Raw genomic sequence first — 27270 nt, forward strand, 5'->3', positions numbered from 1 at the left:
GCTAGTGTAGGAATAAGTAAATTATAGCAGCAGCACATTATTCAAATATTACAATCAACAATAAAGGGCAATGTTTATTATGCATTGAATCATTTGCACAGTGTGTATTTTACCAAGGCTAGCTGCAGTTCCCCAAAATTACAAACTATTTTTAGTTAAAAGATATTCTGGCTTCATCAAATTGCTGGAGCTCCCTAATTAATGCTACTTTGGATGCACATACTGTATAAATTGTAACAATTCGGGGAAGCATCTCGGCATTATCTTCTGAAGGTTAATTAGGGATGGGCATTAATTCCTGTAATTGTCAGCAATCCCCATATGTTTAGCGACAAAACTGAGATGGAACTTTTAAACCCTTTATTACAATTGCATGAAACAATTTTTTTTTAAACTTTATTTTGTACTATGCCAATCATTTTTCTACTAAATACATTATTTTTATCTTGATTTCAGATTATATTGACAGTTCTGTTGCTCTATCTGCAACTGGGGTACAGTGCTTTGATAGGAATCTCTATCATTATAGTGCTCACCCCTCTTCAGTATTATATCGCCAAGAAATTTCTTTCTATTCAACAAATAACAATGGAGTGTACAGATGACAGGATCAAGAAATCCCATGAAATGCTGCAGAACATAAAGGTAATGACTGCTATACAGTATTTGGTGAGTACAACTCTGCATTCCTGTTTGAATTTGGAAAAAAAACTGTTAAATAAACTATTATCTTGGCAAACAATTCCTTTTTTATGTTATAAGAAAAACTGTTTACTTCCATACTTTATACAATCACTATTTCATTCTGACTTGAATATTAGCTTAACAGTAGAAGGTGATCTCAAAGTGAGCTGATATATGGCTAAAAAGAATTATATCAGGTTTAATGCGAGAGATAGAGGTTTGGTGGGGCTCTGGGCCGAACGGTATATTTCTGTGCTGGACAACTCTGTGACTCCTGCAACTAGATCCTCAATTTCCTGGACTTCCTGACCAACAGACCACAATCAGTGAGGGTAGGGGACAAATCATCCTCTACGATAATCTGCAACATTGGTGCTCCGGCATCAGCACCCATCTTTACTCCTTGTGCACCCACGACTGTGCAGCCATGTACAAATCTAATCCAATTTACAAATTCGCAGATTACACCACAATTGTGGGCCAGATATCAAATAATGATGAAACGGAGTACAGGAAGGAGATTGAGAACGTGATGACCTGGTGTCGAGACAACAGCCTTTCTCTAAATGTCAGCAAGACAAAGGAGATAGTGATTGACTTCAGAAAGTGAAGCAGTACACATACCCCAGTTTGCATTGATAACGCTGAAGTAGAGAAAGTTAAAAGCTTCAAATTCCCAGGAATAACTATCACCAACAACTTCTGGACCATCCATATTGAAGCAATGGCCAAGAAAGCACACCAACACCTCTGCTTCCTTAGAAGACTTGGGAAGATTGGTATGTCCCCAACAACTCTCACCAACTTCTACAAATGCGCCATAGAAAGCATTTGATCGGGATGCATCACAGCATGGTTTTGAAACAGCTCCATTCAAGACTGCAAGAAATTGCAGAGAATTGTGGATATAGCCCAGACCATCACACAAACCAACCTCCCTTCCATTGACTCAATTTACACCTCACTCACACCCTGGTCACTCCCTCTTCTGCCCTCTGCCATCGGGTAAAAGGTATAGAAGTGGGAAATCGCACACCTTCAGATTCAGGGACAGTTTCTTCCCAGCTGTTATCAGGCAACTGAACCATCCTGCCAACATCTAGAGAGCAGTCCTGAACTACTATCTACCTCATTGGAGACCCTCAGACTATCTTTGATTGGAGTTTACTGCACTATCTCCGCCCTTCTCCCTCTCTCTGCCACTTGACTCGTCTGCCAATTAACCCCTCCTTAGCTGCTCCAACTATCATTTGCCAGCTTTTGCCCCACCCTTTTCTGTCACCTTTCTACCAGATTTGTCCCCTGTACTCCTGCCTTGAAGGGTCCTGACCTAAAATATCATCTGTCCATTTCCCTCCACAGATGCTACCTGACCAGCTGAGTTCCTCCAGCAGTTTGTTTTGTTCGCCTCACGTGCACTGCCTGACTGAAAATATTTATTTAATTCCGTTACTTTCAGCTTTATCTCACTTATAGCCCCTTATTCAATAATACACCAATTCTATACTCCACCGTCAGTGGTCTCTCTGGATATTGTGGTAATCATTCTGTGCTTTAACTGGAACCATTTCAATTCCAAACCATCACTACCTTTGTGTCACCTTGCTTTAATTAACCAGTTCTAGCTTGTTGCCCGATGCTTATTCACCATTTTCTTATAATTGAACTTTAAAACCACAGTGTTAAGAGAATTTAACTGTAAAATCAACTTCAATTAAGTTTTTAAAAGAAAATAAATCAATCATTTACTAGTCCTGAAAGTTTATGTCATTAAAGATTAACAGGTATAATGTAATAGGTATAAATACTATTCAATGATTTTTTTTTATACCTCGATGGATTGTCATAGGAATGCAATTATTTAATGTTAGAGATTATCATTGACAATAATTTAAAGTCTTAGCATTTTGCAATGTTTGCTGAATTTTGAGGATTCAAGAGATGTATCCATGGTGAACCTTTAGTGCTAAATAATTAAATATTTGAGAAATATCATTTTTTTTCTTCAACGGTTGATTTTCCAGAGGGAAATTATCTAATTGTAAAACACAAGGAATAAAAATGTAGTCTACTTTAAAGCCTCTTAGGGGTTTAACCTTTGGAATACTGCTTAGAATAATCCTTCCAAATGAAGAGGTTGCAAAAAATAACACAAAAATCTTCATTTCATCAGCACTTAAGGTTCACCAAGAATTCATTGCTTGAATACTGAGAATTCAACAAACACTCTAGCAGCGACTTGTGGGGTGCAGCAAGGCTCAATGCTGGGATCCCAATATATATTAAAGATTTAGAGGAGGGAATTAAATGTAACAGATTACATTTAGAAGGACGAGAGGGGATCTTATCGAAACGTATAAGATTATTAAGGGCTTGGTCACGTTAGAGGCAGAAAACATGATCCCAATGTTGGGGGAGTCCAGAACCAGGGGCCACAGTTTAAGAATAAGGGGTAGGCCATTTAGAACGGAGATGAGGAAAAACTTTTTCAGTCAGAGAGTTGTGAATCTGTGGAATTCTCTGCCTCAGAAGGCAGTGGAGGCCAATTCGCTGCATGCATTCAAGAGAGAGCTGGATAGAGCTCTTAAGGATAGCGGAGTCAGGGGGTATGGGGAGAAGGCAGGAACGGGGTACTGATTGAGAATGATCAGCCATGATCACATTGAATGGCGGTGCTGGCTCGAAGGGCCGAATGGCCTCCTCCTGCGTCTATTGTCTATCTCCAAGTTTACAGATGACTCAAAGCTGGGTGGCAGTGTCAGCTGCGAGGACAACTTGCCTAACTTTGTTTTATTAATGCCTGATAACATCACAGCAATTTTTCAATAATATGAGGTTTTCAGTGTATTTATACATTGACAAAGTCTTATGTGGCAGACTGGTCTACAAAGTTTGACTACCTGGTATTCAGGGTGTGATAGCAAATTAGAAACAAAATTGGTGTGGAGATTGGAGGTCGAGTGTGGAGGATTGGAGAGAAGGCAAATAATGTGCCTGCCTTCTTTGGCCGAGACAAAGAGTATAGGAATTGGGATGTCATGTTAAGGCTGTACAATGGTGTGCAGCTCTAAGAATAATGTGATTAAGCAAGATGGGGTACAGAAAAGGATCACAAGAATGATGCTTGGAGTAAAGGGCTTGAGTTAGAAGGAGAGATTGCTTTGATTGGGACTGTTTTCCTTGAGTGAAGGCGGTTGAAGGGTGAACATAGAGCTATATAAAATAATGGGGGACATTAATGGGGTAGATAGTCAAACTCATTATCCCTGGGGTAGGGGAGTCTAAACTAGAGGACATAGGTTTAAGGTGAGAGGGGAAGGCAGATCTGAGGGGCATGTTTTTCCACAACGTGGGTGGTGAGTATGTGGAATGAGCTACCAGAGGAGTTGATAGAAACAAGTACAATTACAGCATTTTAAAAAACAGGTGCATGAATAGGAAAGATTTAGAAGGATTATGAGCCAAATGTAGGTGAATGGGATTGGGCATTTTGGTCGCCATGGATGAGGTAGGGACCTATTTCCATGCCATTTAACTCTATGAATAAATCATCACTTGTTTAAAAAAATGAAGCTTAATTTAAATTTTATGGTGAAGTGAGTTTTGTCGAGTTGAAGCTTCAATAAATAGCCTGAAACTTTGGAATAAAGTACTCTGATGTGATATGTACTATGTGAGTACCGTTATGTACAATGTACTATGTGATATGTACTATGTGAGTACTGCAAACTAGATTTTCACATGATTTAAACATCTCCACGTGTATTCTCGGATTCTTTTAACAATTCTGAAAATTTGGATATACTTAGTCTAGTGCCAAACAATTAGATATACACATCATCATGAGATACTTTGATAGGGTTATATAAATCTTTAAAATGAATTTCCTTTTCTTGTGTTGGTATCATGAAGACTTTTAACCCTGTCTGCCAGAAAGATGGCAGGGATGGCTCCATCGTGCTCTGTAGCGTATCGAGTGCCTAGAATGAACAGTTGAATTGCTTTTAGCACATATTTTAAATTCATGGTGTTGGATTACGATTCTGGGGAAATGCTACTAGCTTTTGTAAGCTCTGTTGTAAGGTGTTCTGAGTTTTATTAATTATTCTGTTGCAAGCAATGTCACTGAAGTTATGTTTTATTTTATGCCCTGTTAAGAATACAATCAAATGTCTTTTCACCAGAAGGTGTAAATAATCACTTCAGTCCAAAATATTTAAATTGCTGTTCTTATTGAATTTATACTTCAATTATCTTACAGCTTTTGAAGCTTTACTGTTGGGAAGGGATCTTTCTCGATGCTATTGAAATGGCAAGGGAGAAGGAGCTGAAATATATGCTGAAGGGAGCATTTTATGTGATTATAACATGTGAGTTGCACTTTTCAATGACAATTACCATAATACTTTGGTATCTTCTGAATACAAATCTGCCCTGAGCTGTGATACAATATCATAATGCAGTTTAGAAAGGAATTACATGAAAGGTAAATTCATGATAATCCTTCTGATAATTTAGTTTAATTTCTGAACTTCTGAATTTTCCATTATTTTGCAACCAACTTGTAAAGTAGAAATTTAACACTTAAAATGTTTAAATGTACTTTGAATCAAAGAGACCATAATCAAAATGACAAAAATTTGGATTAGTTCTGATAAATATCTTGTGGGAATTATTGTGTCAGAGGATTTGCAGCTTTCTGGCTGTGGGCTGGTTTTATTTGTCAGTAGATATTAGAACTATCTTTTGAGTGTGATCAAGTATGTTAATTTGTGTCGATTATTAAAAATACTTTAATGATATGTAAGAATTTTGTGAATAATGGATTTTTATGCTTATTGTTCACATTTTCAATCCTTAAGCTTCCTAATCAAATCCAGTTCATTACACAATACCAAATCCAGAATTGTCTTTTCCTTGGTAGGCTCAACTACAAGCTGCTCTAAGAAATCATCTCATAGGCACTCCACAAATTGCCTCTCTTGGGATCCAGTACCAACCTGATTTTCTTAATCTACCTACATATTGAAATCCTCCATGCCCGTTAACACGCTGTACTCTTTTATGTTGTATGTTCAAATGAAAATTTTTTTTCTTCAAGTTTGATGAGTCAAATGGCATATTCCTGAACCTACTTATGTTCTTAAACATAAGAAAGACTTGATGTTATATTTGACGTCAAAATGACCTTTGGAACATACGTCCATGTATTCAATAATGCTGCTATTTCCGTTCCTGGAGCATGGATCATGCCTTAGCTCATTAAATGCTGAAACATTGATCAATACCTTAGTTGCCCTGAGATGTGATGCTTTCAGTGTATTTCTGGCGAGCTCTTTTCATTCTATTTTCCATTATTGAGTTCATTGAAAACTTTGCTCTCCCATTCTTTGACTGCACCAAGTCTTACACCTCTCACCCGTTTTGTATGTTAAATGCTTTGTTACATAAATGCAAGTAGTAACAGGAAGACATAAATTTACAATACTCACTGAATGTGGAGAGAAGTTAAAATGTTCTTTACACAGTGTTGGAGGTACTTTAGTTTAAAGTACAACCATTATTTCTTTTGGGAAAATTAGATAAATATTTGAATCAGAACTTGCATGGGACTAATGGGAACACTGAGTAAATTTTAGATGTAATTTGCAAAACCCTAATATTGTTGATTTACCCATTTGGGTGCATAGAATCCATCATGCATCTCAGCTTCAGTGAAGATGAAATTCGATCAAAATAATTGGGCCAGGAAAGTCAGTAAGTGAATGTATCAAGAAAGTAGATTATAACAATTATATTATGAATAAAGCTTAAAGAAACTAGTGGGGTACTGCAAATGCTCGGTGCTGGGACCACAACTATTTACAATATACATTAATGACTTAGATGAAGGGATTAAAAGTGACATTAGCAAATTTGCAAATGACACAAAGCTGGGTAGCAGTGTGAAGTGTGAGGAGGATGCTATGAAGATGCAGGGTGACTTGGACAGGTTGTGTGAGTGGGCAGATGCATGGCAGATGCAGTTTAATGTGGATAAATATGAGGTTATCCAGTTTGGTGGTAGGAACAGGAAGGCAGATTATTATCTGAATGGTGTCTTTAGGAAAAGGGGAAGTACAACGAGATCTGGGTGTCCTAGTTCATCAGTCACTGAAAGGAAGCATGCAGGTACAGCAGGCAGTGCAGAAAGATAATGGAATGTTGGCCTTCATAACAAGAGGAGTTGAGTATAGGAGCGAAGAGGTCCTTCTGCAGTTGTACAGGGTCCTAGTGAGACCACACCTGGAGTATTGTGTGCAGTTTTGGTCTCCAAATTTGAGGAAGGACATTCTTACTATTGATCATAGGTTCACAAGGTTAATTCCCGGAATGGTGGGACTGTCGTATGTTGAAAGACTGGAGCGACTGGGCTTGTATACTCTGGAATTTAGAAGGATGAGAGGGGATCTTATTGAAACATATAAGATTATTAAGGGATTGGACATGCTTGAGGCAGGAAACATGTTCCCGATGTTGGGGGAGTCCAGAACCAGGGGGCACAGTTTAAGAATAAGGGGTAGGCCATTTAGAACGGAGATGAGGAAAAACCTTTTCACTCAGAGAGTTGTGAAGCTGTGGAACTCTCTGCCTCAGAAGGCAGTGGAGGTCAATTCCCTGGATGCTTTCAAGAGAGAGTTAGATAGAGCTCTTAATGATAGCGGAGTCATAGAAACATAGAAACATAGAAAATAGGTGCAGGAGTAGGCCTTTCGGCCCTTCGAGCCTGCTCCGCCATTCAATATGATCATGGCTGATCGTCTAGCTCAGTAGCCTGTACCTGCCTTCCCTCCATACCCCCTGATCCCTTTAGCAAAAAGGGCCACATCTAACTCCCTCTTAAATATTGCCAATGAACTGGCCTCAACTACCTTCTGTGGCAGAGAATTCCACAGACTCACCAAGGGATATGGGGAGAAGGCAGGAACGGGGTACTGATGTGGATGATCAGCCATGATCACGGTGAACGGCGGTGCTGGATTGAAGGGCCGAATGGCCTACTCCGGCACCTATTGTCTATTTTCTATTGAAACAAGATTTTTATTGTTCTGTTAAAAGTTACAAAAAGGGTCAAGATGTATAGATTCAGCTATTGTACGAAAGATTTACACAATGAGAGCATAGAATCAAATATATACTGTACTGTGGAGTGAACAGTTGGAAAGCATAGGGTTGGATGATGAATTAAGAAAACTGTTGAGACTAAGAGTAAAAACATCATGAAAGATAAACATCTGTGAACAACTTGACTAGCCAAGGGTGGGTTAATAGTTCTGATTAAAAGGCATTCCTTTTAATGTGCCCTCTCTTTCTAAACTAATCTCTCCGATATTAAAAAAAACCCATTTATGCCAGATTGTAACATTCAGTTGGCAGGAGATCAATTTACGTTTGGCTAATCTTTTCCTTTTAAGGGTAGATTTTGAATGACCTTGAACTGTATTTTGTATCCTGCAGACTGGTCTTTATTTCTTATTTTTCTTTTGTGCAAAGAGACATGAATATTGTGCACTGAAAGCTGTCATGGCATAAGTGATTGAGATGTTGCTTTGATCAATGATTCAATCTGCATATTATTAGATCAAAGGAATAATTCGGATGATTATTAATTGTTTAATATTTGGGAAAATGTCATATAATTGGGAAAGTGCCAAGTTGTTAAATGATACCAAAGAACAGTGGCATTGATCAATTTATTTTAAAGTGTGCAAAACTTAATTCAAAATATGGAAAACTGAGCAGATTCTTTAAGCAGGTGGATGGGATAGATGGGAAATTGTGGTACAGTATCGGTTTGCCATCAACATAAATTACATTGATAAATCAGGCAAACGTCAATGCTTTCACACAGCAGTTTTAAAATACAGTTTCATCGTATAAGAAAAATTTCTTCCTGAGACTGTGAATGAAACTATCATAATACCGAATTGTTTAATTGGCAAATTAGTTTTAATTTTGCTAATAACTTTTTGCAAAGTTTGAGGTATGAATGTTGAAGTTTAGCACTATAGTTTAAGTTATTGATGGAGCTCGTTGGATTTTCATTTTGTAAGTTTCTGTCCCTTATGAAGTTTTCTGTCTGTGTCTAACTAAATTGAATAATTTATTTTGTTAAAAAATATCTTTGCAGTATTCCTCACCCAAGTGACACCTGTTTTAGCAACCATAGTGGTAGGTAGACATATCTTGTTCACCATTTTGATTTAATCTTTGTATCTGTTTAACTGAGATAATACAAATAATATAAAATCCTAAACAGTGCAATAGTTTACATTGTAACACTGCACTAACTTTGCAATAATTTAGCACACTTAAGAGTTGAACTGTATTTATTTGTATCATCACCTCTTTTCGTCCTGTCAACTTCTTTTGAGTTACTAATATTACCTATATCATGTATAGTGGACATAAGAAAACGGGCAATGGTATATTTTAATTGAATATCAAAAATATTTTGACGGCAAATGTACCTGTATTCTATACAAGCTGCCATGATCCTGATCTAATACTGAATTAGACATGCAGAATAAGTAAAGCATGTTGGTCAATATTTGAAGGGAAAAACATTGGCCATTATTTTTGTTGTCAAGTTTACCAGGAAGTCAGTTGAGATTTGAGTTCTGATGAAGGTACTGTTGTCCTTTATTTTTAAATTTGAGTTAAAAGTTAGCTTCATTACCATCAGTTAATGTCTGGAATTACAAACATTGCTGTTGTACTTTTGGCTGTCATCTGTCAGTTTGATTAAATGTAATTGCAGTAAGTTTTGTAAAGAGTAAAACATTAATTGCACTCAAAACATACAGCCGTAGCTTTAGCTGATCTTCAGTTATAATGTGCCTTTTGAGTCCATTTGAAGGGAATTACTAACTCTCACTGCCTTTTGACCTTTTTGGTATTTGTGCCAGATGGCATACAGTTCGTATGTATAAGTTATCAAATAACTATCTACGTCTTTTTTTGCTATAACCTCTTTTAGCTTATTGAATAAATACATGTGAAACGTTTAGTGTGATCACAGCTTTATCAGCTGCATCATTTAACTGTGCTCATAAATTTCAGACAGACACTGCTTTAATAATGTAAAATCCTTACACATTGTATTTTAATATGGTAACATTTATTTAGTCTGGATGCAAATCTAAAAAAATGAATTGATATTTGGCACTTTTCAGAACTGCATTTGCAGTTGCATTTTAAAATGTATGCACATTTTAAGAATTTACAGATTGCAGTTGAAAACTTGTAAAAATTTGTGGGTTCATAAATATAAATTAATCCTACTAATCTGCAGGCTGATTCATGCATTAAGTAATGCAGGGGATATTTGGTTTTATTGATTTCTATTTTTCTTTGTGCATTTAGACTTTCAGCATCTATTCTAGTTTGAGTGGATCACCATTGACTGCTAATGTGGCTTTTACAGCACTAGCACTTTTTGATAAATTTAATGGTCCACTCCTGATGTTCCCCATGGTAAGTTCCATGCTAACTAATTTGTTAAGTACATATAACAAAATATTTTAGAGGTACATGCAATGTAGAAAGATAAGGGTGAAATAATTTGTGATATGGACTAATATCCATATCAGTGTGAATTGTTCAACAGTCAAAGTATCAATAAATTTTTAAAAATTAAAATCATGAGGTATCAACCTCCTTGGCCAGTGCTATTAAATAGCTACACATGTGCTAAGGTTCTCTGTCAACTTGGTGGGTCAGTAATTTGTATGTTGTCCGAATGGATCATTCAGGCATGAAAGAGGAATTCATAATCGATTATAAATGAATTAAATTTACTTGTTCTTATTCCTTCTTCCTTCATATTGTTGTTGATCAAAAATACTTACCAATACCTATGTGGAAAATTTAAATTAACCCAATGTACAAGACCTTTGGAATTTCTGAGGTCCACTACTCTAATTTAATCTCAAAATGGATTGATCTGGCACTAATTCTAAGATATTGTCCCCTTACGGATTTCTTCAGGGGTTATGGGGAGAATTTGGGCGCAGGTTACTGATTGTGGATGATCAGCCATGATCACAATGAATGGTGGTGCTGGCTCGAAAGGCCAAATGGCCTCCTCCTGCACCTATTTTCTATGTTTCTATGTTAAATGGAAGGACTTATTTTTCCATCTATTCTATCAAGGGTAATGTTGTTCTAATCATCCTTCAATCTTTCAAACTTGGAAAAACAGATGCCAATTTCATTCAACATGCCATTATATTTTAATCCTTTAATCTCTACGCCATCATAGAAAATTTGTAATTTATCCCTTTTAGCGAGAGCACATTGCAGTACAGGGCCAGGTTGACGCCAAGACTGACTCTTGCCTACCTGCCCATAATTCATATCCCCGCATTCCTTGCATATCTATGTGCCTATCCAAAAGTCGCTTAAATATCACTATCAAATCTGTCTTCACCAGCATCTATGGCAGCAGGTTCCAGGCACTCACTCTGTGCAAAACATACGTGACCAGTCCATATGACATAGGAGCAGAATTAGACCATTCAGCCCATCTAGTCTACTCCACTAATCAGTCATGGTTATCCTATGTTCCTTCTCAACACCATTCTTCTGCCTTCCCATAACTTTGATGCCCTTATTAATCAAGAACCTATAAATCTCCACTTTAAATATACTCTTGGCCTCCACAGCCATTTGTGGCAATGAATTCCACAAATTCACCACCCTCTGGCTAAAGAAATTCCTCCACATCACTGCCCTGAGGATTTTATTCTGAGGATTTGCCCTCTAGTTCTAAGACGCTCCCATCACTGAAAATGTCCTTTTCACATCCACTCTATCTAGACATTTCATTATCCAGTAGGTTTTAATAAGATCCTTCCAAACCCCAGCAAGTATGGGCCCAGAGCCTTCAAAAGCTCCTCATATGTTAACCCAATCATCCCCTGGATCATTCTCATAAACCTCCTTTGGACCCTCTTCGTTACCAGCACATCCTTCCTTGGGCATGGGGAACAAAACGGCTCTGAATATTCCAAATGTGTCCTAGCAAGAGAGTTATAAAGCTTCCGCATTGTTTTTATGTTCCAGTACCCCCTAAATGAATGCTAGCATTGCATTTGGCTTCCTTAATGATGACTCAACCTACAAATTAGCCTTTTTAAATACTGTACCAGCACTCCCAAGTCCCTTTGCACCTCCGATTTCTGAATCCTCCCACCTTTTGGAAAGTAGTTTATGCCTTTATTCCTTCTACCAAAGTGTATGCCCAAAGTAGTTTATGCCTTTATTCCTTCTACCAAAGTGTATACCAAAGTGTAAGGTGAGAGGTGGAAGGTTTAATGGAGATGCACAGGGCAATTTTTGTTTGCATAGAGAATGATGGGAGCCTGGAATGCATTGCCAGGGGTGGTGGTGGAGGCATATTTGTTTGTTTCTTCGATCGTTCCAGTTTGTTCCGGTTTAGGCGCCAGCTGTGCACACGGCAGCCAGCCAACAGTCATTTTTTCTTTCTTCACTTTTAATTTCAACTTTTTGTGTACCTTGTGTGTTGTGACTGTTGGCAGACCAATTTCCCCCCAGGGATGAATAAAGTTCATCGAAGGTAGACACAAAATACTGGAGTAACTCAGCGGGTCAGGCAGCATCTGGAGAGAGAAGGAATGGGTGACGTTTTGGGTCGAGAACTATCAGGAACTATCTGAAGCTAGAGAAGTCAATGTTCATACTGCTGGGGTGTAAACTGCCCAAGCAAAATATGAGATGCTGTTCCTCCAATTTGTGCTGGGCCTCACTATGACAATGGAGGAGGCCCATGACAGAAAGGTCAGACTGGGAATGGGAGGGGGAGTTGAAGTGCTGAGCCACTGGGAATCAGGTTGGTTAAGGCGGACTGAGCGAAGGTGTTGAGCGAAATGATCGCCGAGCCTGCATTTGGTCTCGCCGATGTAGAGAGGTTGACACATGGAACAGCGGATGCAATAGATGAGGTTGGAGGAGGTGCAGGTTAACCTCTGTATCACCTGGAAAGACTTTGGGTCCATGGATGTAGTCGAGGGGGGATGTGAAGGGACAGGTGTTGCATCTCCTGTGGTTGGAGGGGAAAGTGCCTGGGGAGGGGGTGGTTTGGGTGGGAAGGGACTAGTGGACCAGGGAGTTATGGAGGGAACGGTCTCTGCGGAAAACAGAAAGGGGTGGAGTTGGGAAGATGTGGCCAGTAGTGAGATCCCGTTGGAGGTGGCGGAAATGTTGGAGGATAATTTGTTGTATACGACGGCTGATGGGGTGGAAGGTGAGGACAAGGGGGACTCTATCCTTGTAACGAATAGGGAGAGGGGGAGCAAGAGCGGAGCAGACACAAAATGCTGGAGTAACTCAGCGGGTCAGGCAGCATCTCGGGAGAGAAGGAATGGGTGACGTTTCGGGTCAAGACCCTTCTTCAGACGGATGTCAGGGGAGGGGTCGGGACAAAGATAGGATGTAGTAGGAGACAGGAAGACTAGTGGGAGAATTGGGAAGGGGAGGGGAAAGGGAAGGACAGAGCCAATAAAGTTTATCGTATCGTATATGATAATGGTGTTTAAGAGGTTTTTGGATAGGCACGGTAGTGCAGCGAATAGAGGGAAATGGATTATGTACAGGCAGATGAGATCAAACTTGGCATTATGTTCAGCACAAGCATTGGGGGCCAGAGGGCCATTTCCTGTGCTATATTGTTCTATGTTCTATCTTTAATAGCCAGATATCATGCAAATATTCTAACCATGAAACTCAGAGATGATGCAGAATAATGCTGGGTGTGCACAGGCTGGTGGCATGTATAAGATCAAACAATATAAAAAGAAGCAAAGAAGCAGTGTGATAGAAGGAGTTGTCAACAGTGGTATTGAATATCCCTTAACGCATCAATGCTGATCCTTTATCGTTTCTGGTAAAAAAAAAGTGTAATTTCCTTTCTGTAGGAGCTCCCCCAGTACAAATACTTCAGCAGTTCATGAAGGCAGCTCAACAACACATTTTCAAGGGTAATTGGAGATGGTCGATAAATGCTGCCTTTGTCAGCTCCACCAACATCCATGAAAGAATTTTAAAATTGACTATTCCTTCTGAATGTATTGCGTAAACATTCCTCAGGATTATTTCTTTGTGCACTTTATTGTTTTCTGCTTGAGTACATTTCTTGGTGTGGCACGCATTGGTGGGGGTGAAGTGGGTGTCATTGAATGACATTTTAACAGGATCCCAGAAGCTCTTGGTGTCCAAGAGATCTTAATTTAGCTCTACATACAGGAATTTAACCCTGAATGTGATGAATTGGATGAATGGAAACCTTTTAGAGGCCTCCATGCTCCAAAATATTTTGAAGAAATTAACATTGGCCAAGACACCTACATTTTTCAAAAGCAAAACACTGAATACGAAATCCATAAACAAAATAATACTGGAAATACTCAGCATGTCAGGCTTTGTGGAGAGTGAACAAGTACACAAATCAGACTGACATATTCTGCAAACTGATGAAAAACCATTGGGCTGAAATGTTAATTCTCTCTGTCATCTTAAATACTGTTTGACCAGCTGAATAATTCCAACATTTTCTATCTTCATTATATCAGAATATTTACTGATTCCCTGCAAGTCAATATATTTTGAGAGTCTTTTCTGTCCACTTGATCAGTGAAAAATTCTCTCAATTTAATATTTGCATTATGGCACCTGTGCAATTCAGCATGGTGCAGATGTCTTGTCTGATTGCATGGTTTAATCCTGGACAGACGCTGGAATCCACAGTATTTGACTTAAGCACAAATCTTGTTTGTAACAGTCCTATGATCTACACATTTTGTTCAATTTCCTTCTAATTTTGTTGTGAAATTCCCCAAAATAAGGTTGAGAATGAAATGAGGGTTAAGAACATTCAGCTAATCCCATGTTTATACTGGCTTTATTCAGGGCATATCACTTTCTAGTCATTCCTATTGTCAGCCCAATACAAAATCTCTAATTTCAGGTAACCTTTCCATTCCCTCTCTCTCTGTCCCTCCCCCACCCTTATTTTCCCATTATTTTCACAGTCCTGATTAATTTTACTGTTTGTATGCCTCCTCACCTTCCCCTCATTCAACAATGAATCATTCTGCATTGACTTCTCCAACTTTAGATAGTTCCTCTGTCCCTCTCTTCCCCTCCCCCTTCCCAGATCTCCCTCTATCTTCCTGTCTCCACCTATATCCTTCCTTTGTCCCGCCCCCCTGACATCAGTCTGAAGAAGGGTCTTGACCCGAAACGTCGCCCATGCCTGACCTGCTGAGTTACTCCAGCATTTTGTGAATAAATACATTTCCTTGATCATTGTCTGATTTGATCTGTTCTATTCACACCTTACTTTTTTTTTTAACCCTTCCATATCTTGTTTCCCTCTCCCCTGACTCTGTTTGAAGAAGGGTCTTGACCCGAAATGTCACCCATTCCTTCTCTCCAACGATGCTGCCTGTCTTGCTAAATTACTCCAGCATTTTGTGTCTATCTTTGGGATAAAGCACCATCTGCAGTTTCTTCTGACACAAAATCTATTAGTTCTTTGCTAAATTGGATAAAAGGTAAACAAAGTAATAGAACTTTTTAAAATTAGGTTGAATTGAATAACACTCTATCCAGCATTAATCTATTTATAATTAATCTAGTTATATGTTTTGTCAGTTTCTTGGTTTTAATTTCTTGAATAAACTGCCTGGCATGTAAAGAATGTAATGAATAAAGAGTCTATCTGTGCAGTAGAATGTAGTAGGAGTCTTTAAAATGGTTTAATAAAGTAGCATTGTAATATAAAATAAGCAAATTCAAAACTTTCAGTTGCTGTATTTTTGTAAGTAAAACTTTTCAGAACTTGAAACTTAAGGTAACCATGGTGGTTCTAGATAAAACCATAAGTGCCAATTGTGGTCTCTGCGCTGTAGGTCAAATGTTGGGGCAATAGATATTTTGCAACACTTATTCATTAAGATTCTGATTGGGGTCAGAAGACAAGTTTCTAATTCCAGAGTCATGATCGTGGAGTCTCCTACGTACAGAGCTCTGGAGGACCTTCATGTGAGCTGCAGCATTTCATGGTGGTAGCATCATTCTTTCAAGCACAGTTAAGGAAATGCATTGTCATTTGCCAGTGGTGCCCACATCCCATATATGAATGTACTAAAGCTACAAAGAGAGATTGAAGAGAGTATGACTTTTTTATTACTTGAACAGAGATTATGGATACTAGAGTGGCTCGACATTTAAAGTGTCTGCATTAAACTATAACATTTTTAGAGTGGGGGATGGGAGGGATCGTGAAACTGAGTGTATTGCCAAATTAGGAATGGAGTTTAGAGTACCTCAGCATTTCAAAATTGTTTGAAGGAAAAGAAATGTAAGAATTGTGGAACAAACCACAGTGGATTGTTCGTGCAGGTGATGAAGAAAAACATTGGACGGAATCACCATTGTTTCATTTCTTTTTGAAGTATAAATTAAAATTATTTTTTATTGGCCTCTCAATATATAAAAGTTATCAAAGCCATGAAAAGCATTCCGTATAATTCAGTCAGCTGTTCTGCTGCCAAGATACAAGTTTCACATTACAATAGGTTTATTATTGTCACGTGTACCAAGGTACAGAGAAAAGCTTTGTGTTGTATGCTATTCAATCAAATCAGATGATACTAGAGACATCAAGTCAAACTCGTACAATAGATTGAGAAAAGGGAAAGTACAGAGTGCAGAATATAGTTCTCAGCATTTTAGTGCGCCAGTTCTAGAGATGAAGTCTAATGTCCGCAGTGGGGTCGAGGTGAAATGGACAGTACACTAGCTCATGGAAGGATTGTTCAGAAGCCAGATAACGGAGGTGAAGAAGCTGTTCTTGAACCTAGTGCTGCCTGCTTTCAAGCTTCTGCATCTTATGCCTAACTGGAGCAGGAAGATCAAAATAACTAGATTGGGACAAGTCCTTGATTACATTGGGTGCTTTTCAAGGTTTCAAGGTCAGTTTATTGTCACATGTACCAATTAAGGTACAGCAGCAAAATTTTCCAAGACAGCATAAAGTGTGGATGGAGTCGGTGATGGGGAGTCTGGCCTGTGTGATGGACTGGGCTGCATTCACAATCCTGTGTAATTTCTGGTGGTCTTGGGCAGAGCTGTTTCCAAACCAAGCTGTGAAGCAACTGTCAGTCTGAAGAAGGGCCCCGATCCAAAACATCACCTGTGCTTTTTCTCCAGAAATGCTGCCTGACCTGCTGAGGTACTCCAGCACTTTGTGTATATCTTTGGTATAAAACATCATCAGCAGTTCTTTGTTTCTACTGTGAAGCAACCTGACACTTTGCTTTCAATGGCTCATCTGTAGAAGCTTCTAAAAGTCAATGGAGATGTACATAATTTTCTCAGTCTCCTGAGCAAGTAGGGCATCGGTATTGGCTGTCGTGTCGCTGTGGTTGGCCCACAACAGATGGTTGATAATATTTATGCCAGGGAACTTGAAGCTATTAACCATTAGGATTTTGGCATCATTGATGCTGAAAGAGCCATGTACTGCACCATGCTTCCTGAAGTTGATAACTAGATCTTTCATCTTGCTGACATTGAGGAAGGGTTTGTTGCCCTGACACCATGTTACTAAGTTCTCTATCTCCTTTTTATACACTGCCTCGTCATTGTTCGTGATCCGGCCCACCACACAGTGGTATAATCTGCAAACTTTGAGATGGAGTTAGAGCTGAATTTAGCCGCACAGATGTGAGTGTACAGAGTGTATGGCAGTGGACTAAGAAAGTATCCTCGCAGAGCACTGGTTTAATTTGGTTTAGTTTAGAGATACAGCATGGAAACAGGCCCTTCAGCCCTCCCAGTCTGCACCAGCCAACGATACCCACACATTTACACTATCCTACACATGAGGGACAATTTACAATTATACCAAGCCAATTAACCTACAAACCTGTACATCTTTGGAGTGTTGATGGAAACTGGAGATCCCGGAGAAAACTCATGCAGGTCACGGGGAGAACGTACAAACGCCGTACAAACAAGCACCCGTAGTCAGGATCACACTTGGGTCTCTGGCGCTGTAAGGCACCGACTCTACCGCCACCGTGCTGTACTGTGGTGTTGAGAATTATTGTGGAGGAGGTGTTGTTCCCTATTCTCACTGACTGTGGTCTGTGGGTTGGAAAGTCAAGGATCCAGTGGAAAAGAGGGGTGCTAATTCCTTGGTCTAGGAGATAGGAGATGACTTTGGATGGGATTAGGCAATAGTTGTACATTCATACCAGAATATTTATAATATGAATAATTATTGTCACATAGTAAAACAGTCCCATTTTTAATGTAGTCTGGCCAATGATATGCTGCAAATATCCCATGCTTGAAACATTTTGAATACAACAAAGAGGGTGATTTTTACAGATTTTTAAAAAGAGGATTAGGTGTTGTCTCATTTTAAGAGACGGCGGCACGGTGACACAGCGGTAGAGTTGCTTCCTTGCAGCGAATGCAGCGCCGGAGACCCGGGTACGATCCCGACTACGGGGTCTGTACGGAGTTTGTACGTTCTCCCCGTGACCTGCATGGGTTTTCTCTGAGATCTTCGGTTTCCTCCCACACTCCAAAGACGTATAGTTTTGTAGGTTAATTGGCTTGATAAATATAAAAATTATCCCTAGTGTGGGTGGGATAGTGTTAATATGCGGGGATCGCTGATCGGCATGGACCCGGTGTGCCAAAGGGCTTGTTTCCGCGCTGTATCTCTAAAAAACATACAAAACTCTTAGAGGATTGAACAGGGTAGATGCAGGAAAAATGTTCTCGATGTTGGGGGAGTCCAGAACCAGGGGTCATAGTTTAAGAATAAGGGGTAGGCCATTTAAGACTGAGATGAGGAAAAACCTTTTCACCCAGAGAGTTGTGAATCTGTGGAATTCTCTACCACAGAAGGCATTGGAGGGCAATTCACTGGATGTTTTCAATAAAGAGTTAGATTTAGCTCTTAAGGCTAAAGGAATCAAGGGATATGGGGGAAAAGCCATAACAGGGTACTGATTTTGGATGATAAGCCATGATTATATTGAATGGTTGTGCTGGCTTGAAGGGCCGAATGGCCTACTCCTGCACCTATTTTCTATGTTTCTATGGTAATCTCAAACTAAAATTTGTTAAGTGAAGATTTTTATTTTTAACTGGTCAAAATCAAAACATAAAATTTTGTAATTAAGCATATGAAATAAAGGTACAATGCAACTCCACCACTGCGCCACCCTGTCGCCTGGTTTTGCCTTGTTGCTTAGTTGTATTGCAGTTGGTGAGCAGATGATATAGAGTAAAATTATTTTCTTAAGCTGGCATATCAACATTGGATATGATATGATAATTGCATTTGGACATTAGCTGTGGCAGCCTGTTATTTAATTGAATTATATATTTTGCCATCACTACATATTTTTGCTTGCTATGTTTAAGATTTTCATTTACTATTTTATATATATTATACATGTTATTCAACAACCATGCCGCATCTTCCAGAATTAAATCCATTACTTTTTCTGTCTTCTTTAAATTTTACGCGCAAGAGAAAGAAATCTAATTCCTATCCACTTTATTGCAGATTGCAAAATTTATCGTGAATGGAATAGTGAGCATTCGTCGATTAGTATCTTTCTTTAACACTGAGGAACTGAAGCAAATGACAGAATTTGATATTGGCCATAAAGATACAGAATACCATGTAAACTCGCCAGACACCTCTAGCAAAAATGGGTATTTGCCTGTTGAAGTAAGTAATCTATCTATATACTAAAACTCTTGTTTGTTCCTGAACTACAGCCAAAACGGTACACGATAGCATAACTTTAGGCCCACCTTATTCACCGTCGCCCCTTTGGTGCTAATGGCAGAGGTTTCATTGAACATGTTATATTTTTTAAGTTATTCACATGTTAAAGTTTAAATCTATCTCCTAGGGATGGGAAGGGAGGTGGGGGAAGGGGGAGGAGGAGGAGGGAGGGGGATAAGGGGGTTGAGGGGGATGGAGTGGGGGGAAGGGAGGAGAGGGGGAGGGGAAGGATGGTGGAGGGAGGGGGGTGGAGGGAGGGGGTGCAGGGAGGAGAGGGGAGGAGGGGGGATGAGGGGGATGGAGTTGGGGGAGGGGACGGGGCTGGGGGAGAGGACGGGCTGGAGGGAGGAGGGGATGGAGGGGGGGGAGGAGGGGGAGGAGGGGATGGAGGGAGGAGGGGTAGGGGGTAGGGAGAGGGAGGAGGGGGAGGGAGAGGGGAGGGAGGGGGGAGAGGGGAGAGTCAGTGAGGGGGGAGTGGGGGGGAGTGGGAGAGGAGAGGGTGCTGCACCAATGCAGGAGAGGTTTGGGCTCAATAGGTCCACATTCTTTAATTAAAACTGATATTACCTTGACTAAAACAGCTGCAGGAGTTAAACTCAAGCTATGTTTTAACGCAGTTTTTCTAAAATGAGAAGGCCCATTTCAGAAAATGTTTCAGGAAGACGGGATTAAGTTTGATTGTTAATTTGAAGTTTAAGATTAATTTTAACAATGATTATTATTACCAGCTGTTCATTATGCTTGTACTTATCCATAGACCTATACGTTTTTGAAATGGTACTTGTAACTAGAAATTATTTTCATTCTCTACTGGAGCTCTGTATTCTTTGCAAGCAGGGCAATTAACTGTTTATTTCTAACCATCTTTTGTGAAGTATCCTTGATATTTATACAAAGTCTAAACCAAGAGTAATATTCAGTGGTTAATTCAATGCTATATCATATAGGGAAAACAAAATAAAGAGAGTAAGGTAAAACAATACTTTGAGAAGGGAAGTAATTATAAAAGTTGACCTTTTGGTGCCAAAGATTGTTTGGCAGTAATTACATTGTATAATTTTATTGAAAAAGCAAATTACCTGCAGTAGAATGGGCCTGCATTCTTTTTTTTATCCCTGGTGAATTTCATGCTTTTTTTCAGGCAAGATAACAACTTAACGTTTTTAACGTGTTTCAGTGGTGAAATTCGGGGCTCGATACGAGTACAGCAAAATTTTAGAGGAATAAGGCAGCCTTTTCCACACATCAACATTTAACCTTATCTGAGCCCCCGAAATTGCTGTTAAATCTATTCTTGGAAAAACTGTAAGGGTTTTTTGGTCATTGTTATTTCTACTGCAAAAAGGCAGCTGTCTCACAGCACCAGTGATCTGGGTTAGATCTTAACCTCGGGTGCTGACTGTGTGAAGTTTGCACATTCTCTATGACCGTGTGAATTTCCTCTGCGTGAACTGGTTTCCTGGAACATCCTAAAGGCGTGTGGGTATGTAGGTTAATGGGTGTCTGTAAAATTCTCTGAATGCGTAGGGAGTGGATGAGAAAATGGGTAACATAGAACTAGTGTGAACGAATGATCAATGGTCAGCGTGGACTCGGTGGACTGAAGGGCCTGTTTCATGCTATATCTTTAAAACTTTAAGTCTTTTAAACTAATATATTCAATGATGTTCCAAGTTGGAAAGCAATATTATTTTGGGAATGTAAGATTTTTTTTTTTTTAATGCAAGAGCATTACCTTGATAATAAGTGGAGTAATTGAGCACTTTATGGGTTTCTAGCTGATGTGAAAGAGCTGGCGTAGAATGTTAAAAAGGTGGTGTAATTAATAAATAGTTTGAGCTCTGATGTACACAGGAATGATGTTGAATTAAGTTAATTTTAAATCTGAGATTGTTAGTTTTTGTAAATATTAAGAGAAAGATATTGTTAAGTCACATGCATGGTCAAGACTTGTTAAGTCACATGCATGGTCAAGAAAATGCCTAGTTCTCTTCCTTTGTCCCTAGAAAGGAGTTTGGGTTTATTATTCTCTCAAGAACATGCTAATTTATTACTTATTCTGAGGCATCTTGCATTCTTCTTAGCTTTGGTGTACTTAGCCTTAAGGTTTGGATTACACCCAAAATGCTACTTCATATTGTTATGCTCATCAAAAGTTTCCTTTTACTAAAGGTTTAAACCTGAATCCAACTCAATGGTCATGCTGTTGGTAATTTTAGCTAATTTGGAACTCTTCCTATTGTAACACCTTATGTAGATGTTAATATACTGGTGCTGATAGTTTTTCTGTGATTAGAAGAGAAAACATTCAGTTCTTTTTTTTCACATTCAACTCTCAAAGATTGTTCCCAGATTTTGTGGTAAAATGCAAGGCAAAAATAATGAGCCCCATAATAACCAAAGGTAGACATAAAATGCTGGAGTAACTCAGCAGGTCAGGCAGCATCTCTGGAGAGAAGGAATGGGTGGTGTTTCGGGATGCTGCTTGTCCCGCTGAGTTACTCCTGCTTTTTGTGTCTATCTTCGGTTTAAACCAGCATCTGCAGTTCCTTCTTACACATAATGTTTAAAGCGTCAGTCCAACAAAGAAAGAAGTTAAAATTTTCATGCAAAGGCTAGTAGAAGTACGAATTTCTATCCTTCAAAATATCAGTATACGCAAGCACAATTAATAATTTTAAATGCCATATTGATAGATATTTTGCGAGGCAAAGCCATTAAGGGATATGAAGTTTAAGCCAATGGATGGAATCACTTACAGATCAATCACAATCTCATTGGATCATGGAAGAAATTCACAGGAGTTCTTTTTTTTGTGTGTTCTTAGTTAATGCTGCGGTATTAATTTAAATTTATTTGCTTGTTCAGATGTGCAAATGTTTAGTGTTTGGTGATCATGTTTATTGTTCTGATCTTGCAAGTTTTAAATTAAACATAAAAATGGAATGAAGCAAGTTCTCTGGAATTTAGTCCTTGATGAATATCATGGAGAATTACCTTAAATCTGCATTTTAAAAAAAAATTGTTTTGTTGCTAGTTCCATTTTAATTTTGGTAGAATTATTTATCTGAACTTTCCAAAAAGTGCAATCTCTTTTAATTTTGATTGTAATCTCGCATCTCATGCAGACAGAGAGAAAAGATGTTCCTGATCACTTTAACAACTGCAATGATTCATCAGACTGCCCAGACAAGTCTCATCCAGACATAATTAATTACTCGCATGAAGCAAAGCTTGAATGCAGTCCAAAGGATGTGAAACTCCTTCCCAAATGCAGGTGAAATTTCAAATTGATTTATTGTTAGTAAATTTGACTTAGTTAGTGATTTATTGCATACAATTAATAACTATTAACACCATAGAGCTCTAAATAATAGAAACGGGCCCTTTTGCCCCCTGTATCTAGGCAGACCATCGTGCCTATTTCTATACTAATCGTAATTGCCTGGATCACTATTTTTTGTTCATTCAAGTGCGTGGCCTGATGCCATAAAAATGTTGTTATTGTTCCTGCCTTCACTACCTCCTCCGGCAGCTTATTCCATGATACCAAAATAGGTGGTATTATAGAAAATGAACATGGTTATAAAGAATTGCAGCAGGACCTTGATTAGATGTTAAGTGGACCGAAGAATGGCAAATGGAGTTTAATTCGGATAAGTGTAAGCTGTTATATTTTGTGAAGTTAAACCGGGGCAGGGCCATTCCAGTGAACAATTTGGTCCTGTGGACTGTTGTGCAGCAGAGGGATCAAGGGGTAAAAGTACATTGTTTCCTGAAAGTAGCATCGCAAGCTGATAGAGCGGTGATCAATGCTTTGGCACACCGGCATTCATCAGTCAGGGAATTGAATATAGAAGTTGAGACATTACGTTACAGTTGTATAAGGTGTTGGTGAGACTGTATGGAGTATTGTGTTCACTTCTGCTATAGGGGAAATACCATTAAGATGGGAAGAGTGCAGAGAAGATTTATAAAGATGTTGCCAGGACTCAAGGGAGAGGTGGGCAAGCTAGGACTTTATTCCTTGGAGAACAGAAGCCAGTGGTGATATTGAAGAGGTGTATAAAATCATGAGGGGAATAGATAGGGTGAATGCATAGTCTTTTACACAGGGTAGGGTGTTCAAGAATGAGGAGTCATAGGTAAATAGTTATCCGAGAATGCCCTCCCATTTTAGAGAACCCTACTAGGGGAACGGACACAGGCTATCTACCCTGTCCATGCCCATCATAATTTTATACACCTCTATCAGGTCACTTCCCAGCTACCTTCACTCCAGGGGAAACAGTTGCGGCAACCCCAATCTTTCCTTGTAACTGGTTGCACACCAATCCAGGCAACATCCTTGAGAATCTTTTCTGTGTCCTCTCTAACTTAATCACATTCATCCAATAATGTGGTGATCAGAACAGCGCACACTATTTCAAACGTGGCCTAACCAACCTTTCTGAATCTGGTGGAATGTGCTTTCCAGCTTTTGTATCATCTCCCTGGCAGGAGAGGGGAGAAGAGGGAATAACTGGGATGTAAGTGGTTCTTGATTACGTTGGCTGCTTTTCTGATGCATCGTGAAGTGTTGATGGCAGTGATCAAGGACATGTAGTCTTTGCTATGTTCATTTAGGAAGAAATTGTTCACCACAGTGCACGATATTGCAGTCTGTTTACTGATGGGAAAAAGTGAAAAACTACAAACTGACAAAAATTTCCATTTTAAAATGAAAAAATATCAATTTTAAAATAACATTCTCAGTTTCTAAAACCGCAAATAACAGTTTAAAATTCCCATACTCCACATTGACAACTTCAGAATTACAAAGTGTAAAAAATTGCAGCATTTGAATATTTAATCATTGCTTAGTATTATTAGTGTAATAATGCTGTGAAGCATTATTAGTGTAATAAGTCTTTTATGTAATTAATTGCATAATTTGAAACTAAATAAGTTGCTAATCACAATTTTTTCATTGCCAGGTATCATTTAGTGTAAATACATTGTGACTTATTTCACAGAAAGTTGAATATAATAAAGGAAAATTTTCCTTTAGCATTTTAATATTCCCTGCCTTGCAAACTGAAACACTTGGACTTGCAATGGGCCTGTATTGTTGATATTTTTAATAAATAGCTCACTGTCCAGAAATCTGAATAAAGTATTCAGTGTATGTTACTGAAGGACAATTTTTGATCTTTAACCCCAATCTATCAGAATGTCAAAGGTTCTTTTGAAAACACAATGTACAGAAGTTACCAGACAATTGGAGTATTCATTTAACTGGAGCATTTATTCAGATGAGGATTTGTTCTCTGTACATTTTTAAATAAAAGTACAGCTGTTTTATCAGAACAGATTTACCCATGGACCCCATAGAGTAAGTACATTTTGGCTGTTGACACATATTATAGCTGCCACCTTATGATACATGGATTTCCTGCAACTGTTTACCTAAAAATAGTGTCGGGCCTTACCAAAGCCAGGAGCGATAAGGTTGTCGGGATCTATAGTTGCCATTATGTTTTTGTCACCCAAGTTAGCCTGTTTTCATATACTGTAGCCTCCTCATAACAATTTTTATATGTTTAACAAATCTCAAGTTTATCTTTTGGATAAATAACATCGATCTGCTTTTTACTTTTATTATGCCTTTAATCTCATTTATATATTTTTAATTGAAAATCTGATTTTTGCTCATTATTTCTTCAGAGAGGGGATAATTACTCATGACGTTTCTTGTGAATGTCCAAAGTAATAATATAAATTATGAACTCCATTTTGTGCCAGCACATAATTTCAAGCCTGAAAGCATCTTTTATTAGAATTGGATAAAAATATAGTTTAGAAGGAGATCATTCAGAATGTTTTTGTTGTTTGCTATGCTATTCAATTAATCTTATTTTCTGGTCCTTTTCTCTTATGCTCTTTACTGTCATGTTTGTATGGCAACAACATTCCGTTCAAATTTATTTTGAATGACAATCAATGATTCAATTCAATTCAATATCCTTGTATGTTTTTCCCCCCTAAAAGTATTTATCCCATTGTAGTGTATTTGCTTTCACAGCCCTTTGACGGGGGGGGGGGGGGGGTATTTTGGTTCACACCAAGCTATGTGGAAAACCATGTTTTTATTTTCTGATCTTAAATCTCTTTCCTCTCATTATCAACCCATTTATTAATTTATTCGTGTCATCACACAACTGTTTGCCAATAGCGAGCAAATTTTAGTGCCAGTCTTTGGCCTCTGCAAGATCCTTTACAGTGCATGTGTCATACAGCATGACACAGTTCAGGAGATGTTCCATAGTCTGGAGGCCCCGTCCGCACTCGCAGTCTGCCGCATCTTCAGTGTATCCCCACTTCAGCATGTTCGATTTGCTCCTCCCCAAGCCTGTCTGCAGTCTGTTGAGACTGCGCTAGGTTATCCCGGTTGGTCGGAACCTGGTGGGAGTGTCTCAGAGGGATCGATTGCCATGTGAATGTCTTGCGGAGATTTTTCTAGTCCCTCTTCCCAGAGTATGAGCCTTCTGGACGATGCACTGCAGTCCAGGGGATGGACAGAAGAGAGGAAACATCTGCGTGATTTCAAACGGTGAGGTAGCAAAGGGTCGTCATGTAGGGGGTGTCTTTCATTCTCTGATTGTCTGAGGCGTTCTTTTTGACTGGCTGCTCTTCTGATTCCAGGAGGTGCAATGCCAGAGAGTAGATGGATGTTGTCAGTCTTGGTAGGTTTCATGCATCCACTGATACAGCAACAGCTTGTGTTTAGCACAGGATCAATCTTCCTTGCATGAGCTGAGCGCTCCCATACTGCGCAGGCATATTCGGCAGTGGAGATGCAGAGAGCCAGAGCTGTTAATCGAATGGTTTAAGAATTTGCTCCCCATTTTTAAAGTATTCAGCTTGCTAAGAAGAGCATTTTTGCAACGGACTTTTCCTTTAAGCTTGGTGATATGTGCTTTGTAGGTCAGAGATCGATCAAGAGAGACACCGAGATAGACTGGACTGTCACAGTGCTCTAATCTGATTCCATTCCATATGATCTTCAACCTTCGATTTACATACTTGCAGACCTCCCAATCCTTGCGAATTTGGCGGAAAGTTTCCGCTTTCTTATTTCATTTCCGCCATTCCGATTTCACCTCACATTTTTCCGCATAACACATGCCTCGCTGCTCGCCCTGCCCATCGCCCCGCTCGCCTCACACCGCTGGCCTCACCTTACGCCGCTGGCCTCGCCTCACGCCGCTGGCCTCGCCTCACGCCGCTGGCCTCGCCTCACGCCGCTGACCTCGCCTCACGCCGCTGGCCTCGCCTCACGCCGCCGGCCTCGCCTCATCGCTGGTCCAGCCTCGCCTCGCCTTGCTGCTGGGCTCACCTTGCCTTGCAGCTGGCCTCACCTTGCCTCTGGCCTCACCTTGCCGCTGGGCTCGCCTTGCCGCTGAGCTCGCCTCGCCTCGCCGCTGGCCTCGCCTCATCCAGCCGCTGGCCTCGCCTTGCCGCTGGGCTGGCCTCACCTTGCCGCTGGCCTCCACTCGCCGCTGGGCTCGCCTCGCAGCGCGAGGCCAGTTGATGTAAAGTGGGGTGCGGGGGAGTGGGGAGTGGGGGTCGGGGGATGGAGGAAGGGAGGGGGAATGGGGTGGGAGAGGGGTGTGGGAGGATGGGAGGGGAGTGGAGGTGGGGGGAAAAGGTGGGGAGGGGAG

At 39.7% G+C, this 27270-nt stretch overlaps 1 protein-coding gene across 2 annotated transcripts in view; it reads left to right on the forward strand.

Annotated features, from left to right (window-relative positions):
* Window positions 1-27270, forward strand: part of LOC144592904 (ATP-binding cassette sub-family C member 9-like) — a 139507-nt gene that overhangs the window by 63196 nt on the left and 49041 nt on the right. For both annotated transcript variants that reach the window (XM_078398153.1, XM_078398152.1), the window contains exons 9-14: window positions 457-645; window positions 4946-5054; window positions 8855-8895; window positions 10090-10200; window positions 19340-19507; window positions 22696-22844. In XM_078398153.1, coding sequence (XP_078254279.1) covers window positions 457-645; window positions 4946-5054; window positions 8855-8895; window positions 10090-10200; window positions 19340-19507; window positions 22696-22844 — 767 coding nt within the window. The remainder of the gene's footprint in view (window positions 1-456; window positions 646-4945; window positions 5055-8854; window positions 8896-10089; window positions 10201-19339; window positions 19508-22695; window positions 22845-27270) is intronic.

The sequence above is a fragment of the Rhinoraja longicauda genome, chromosome 4 (assembly GCF_053455715.1).
Source record: "Rhinoraja longicauda isolate Sanriku21f chromosome 4, sRhiLon1.1, whole genome shotgun sequence".
Lineage (NCBI taxonomy): Eukaryota > Metazoa > Chordata > Chondrichthyes > Rajiformes > Arhynchobatidae > Rhinoraja > Rhinoraja longicauda.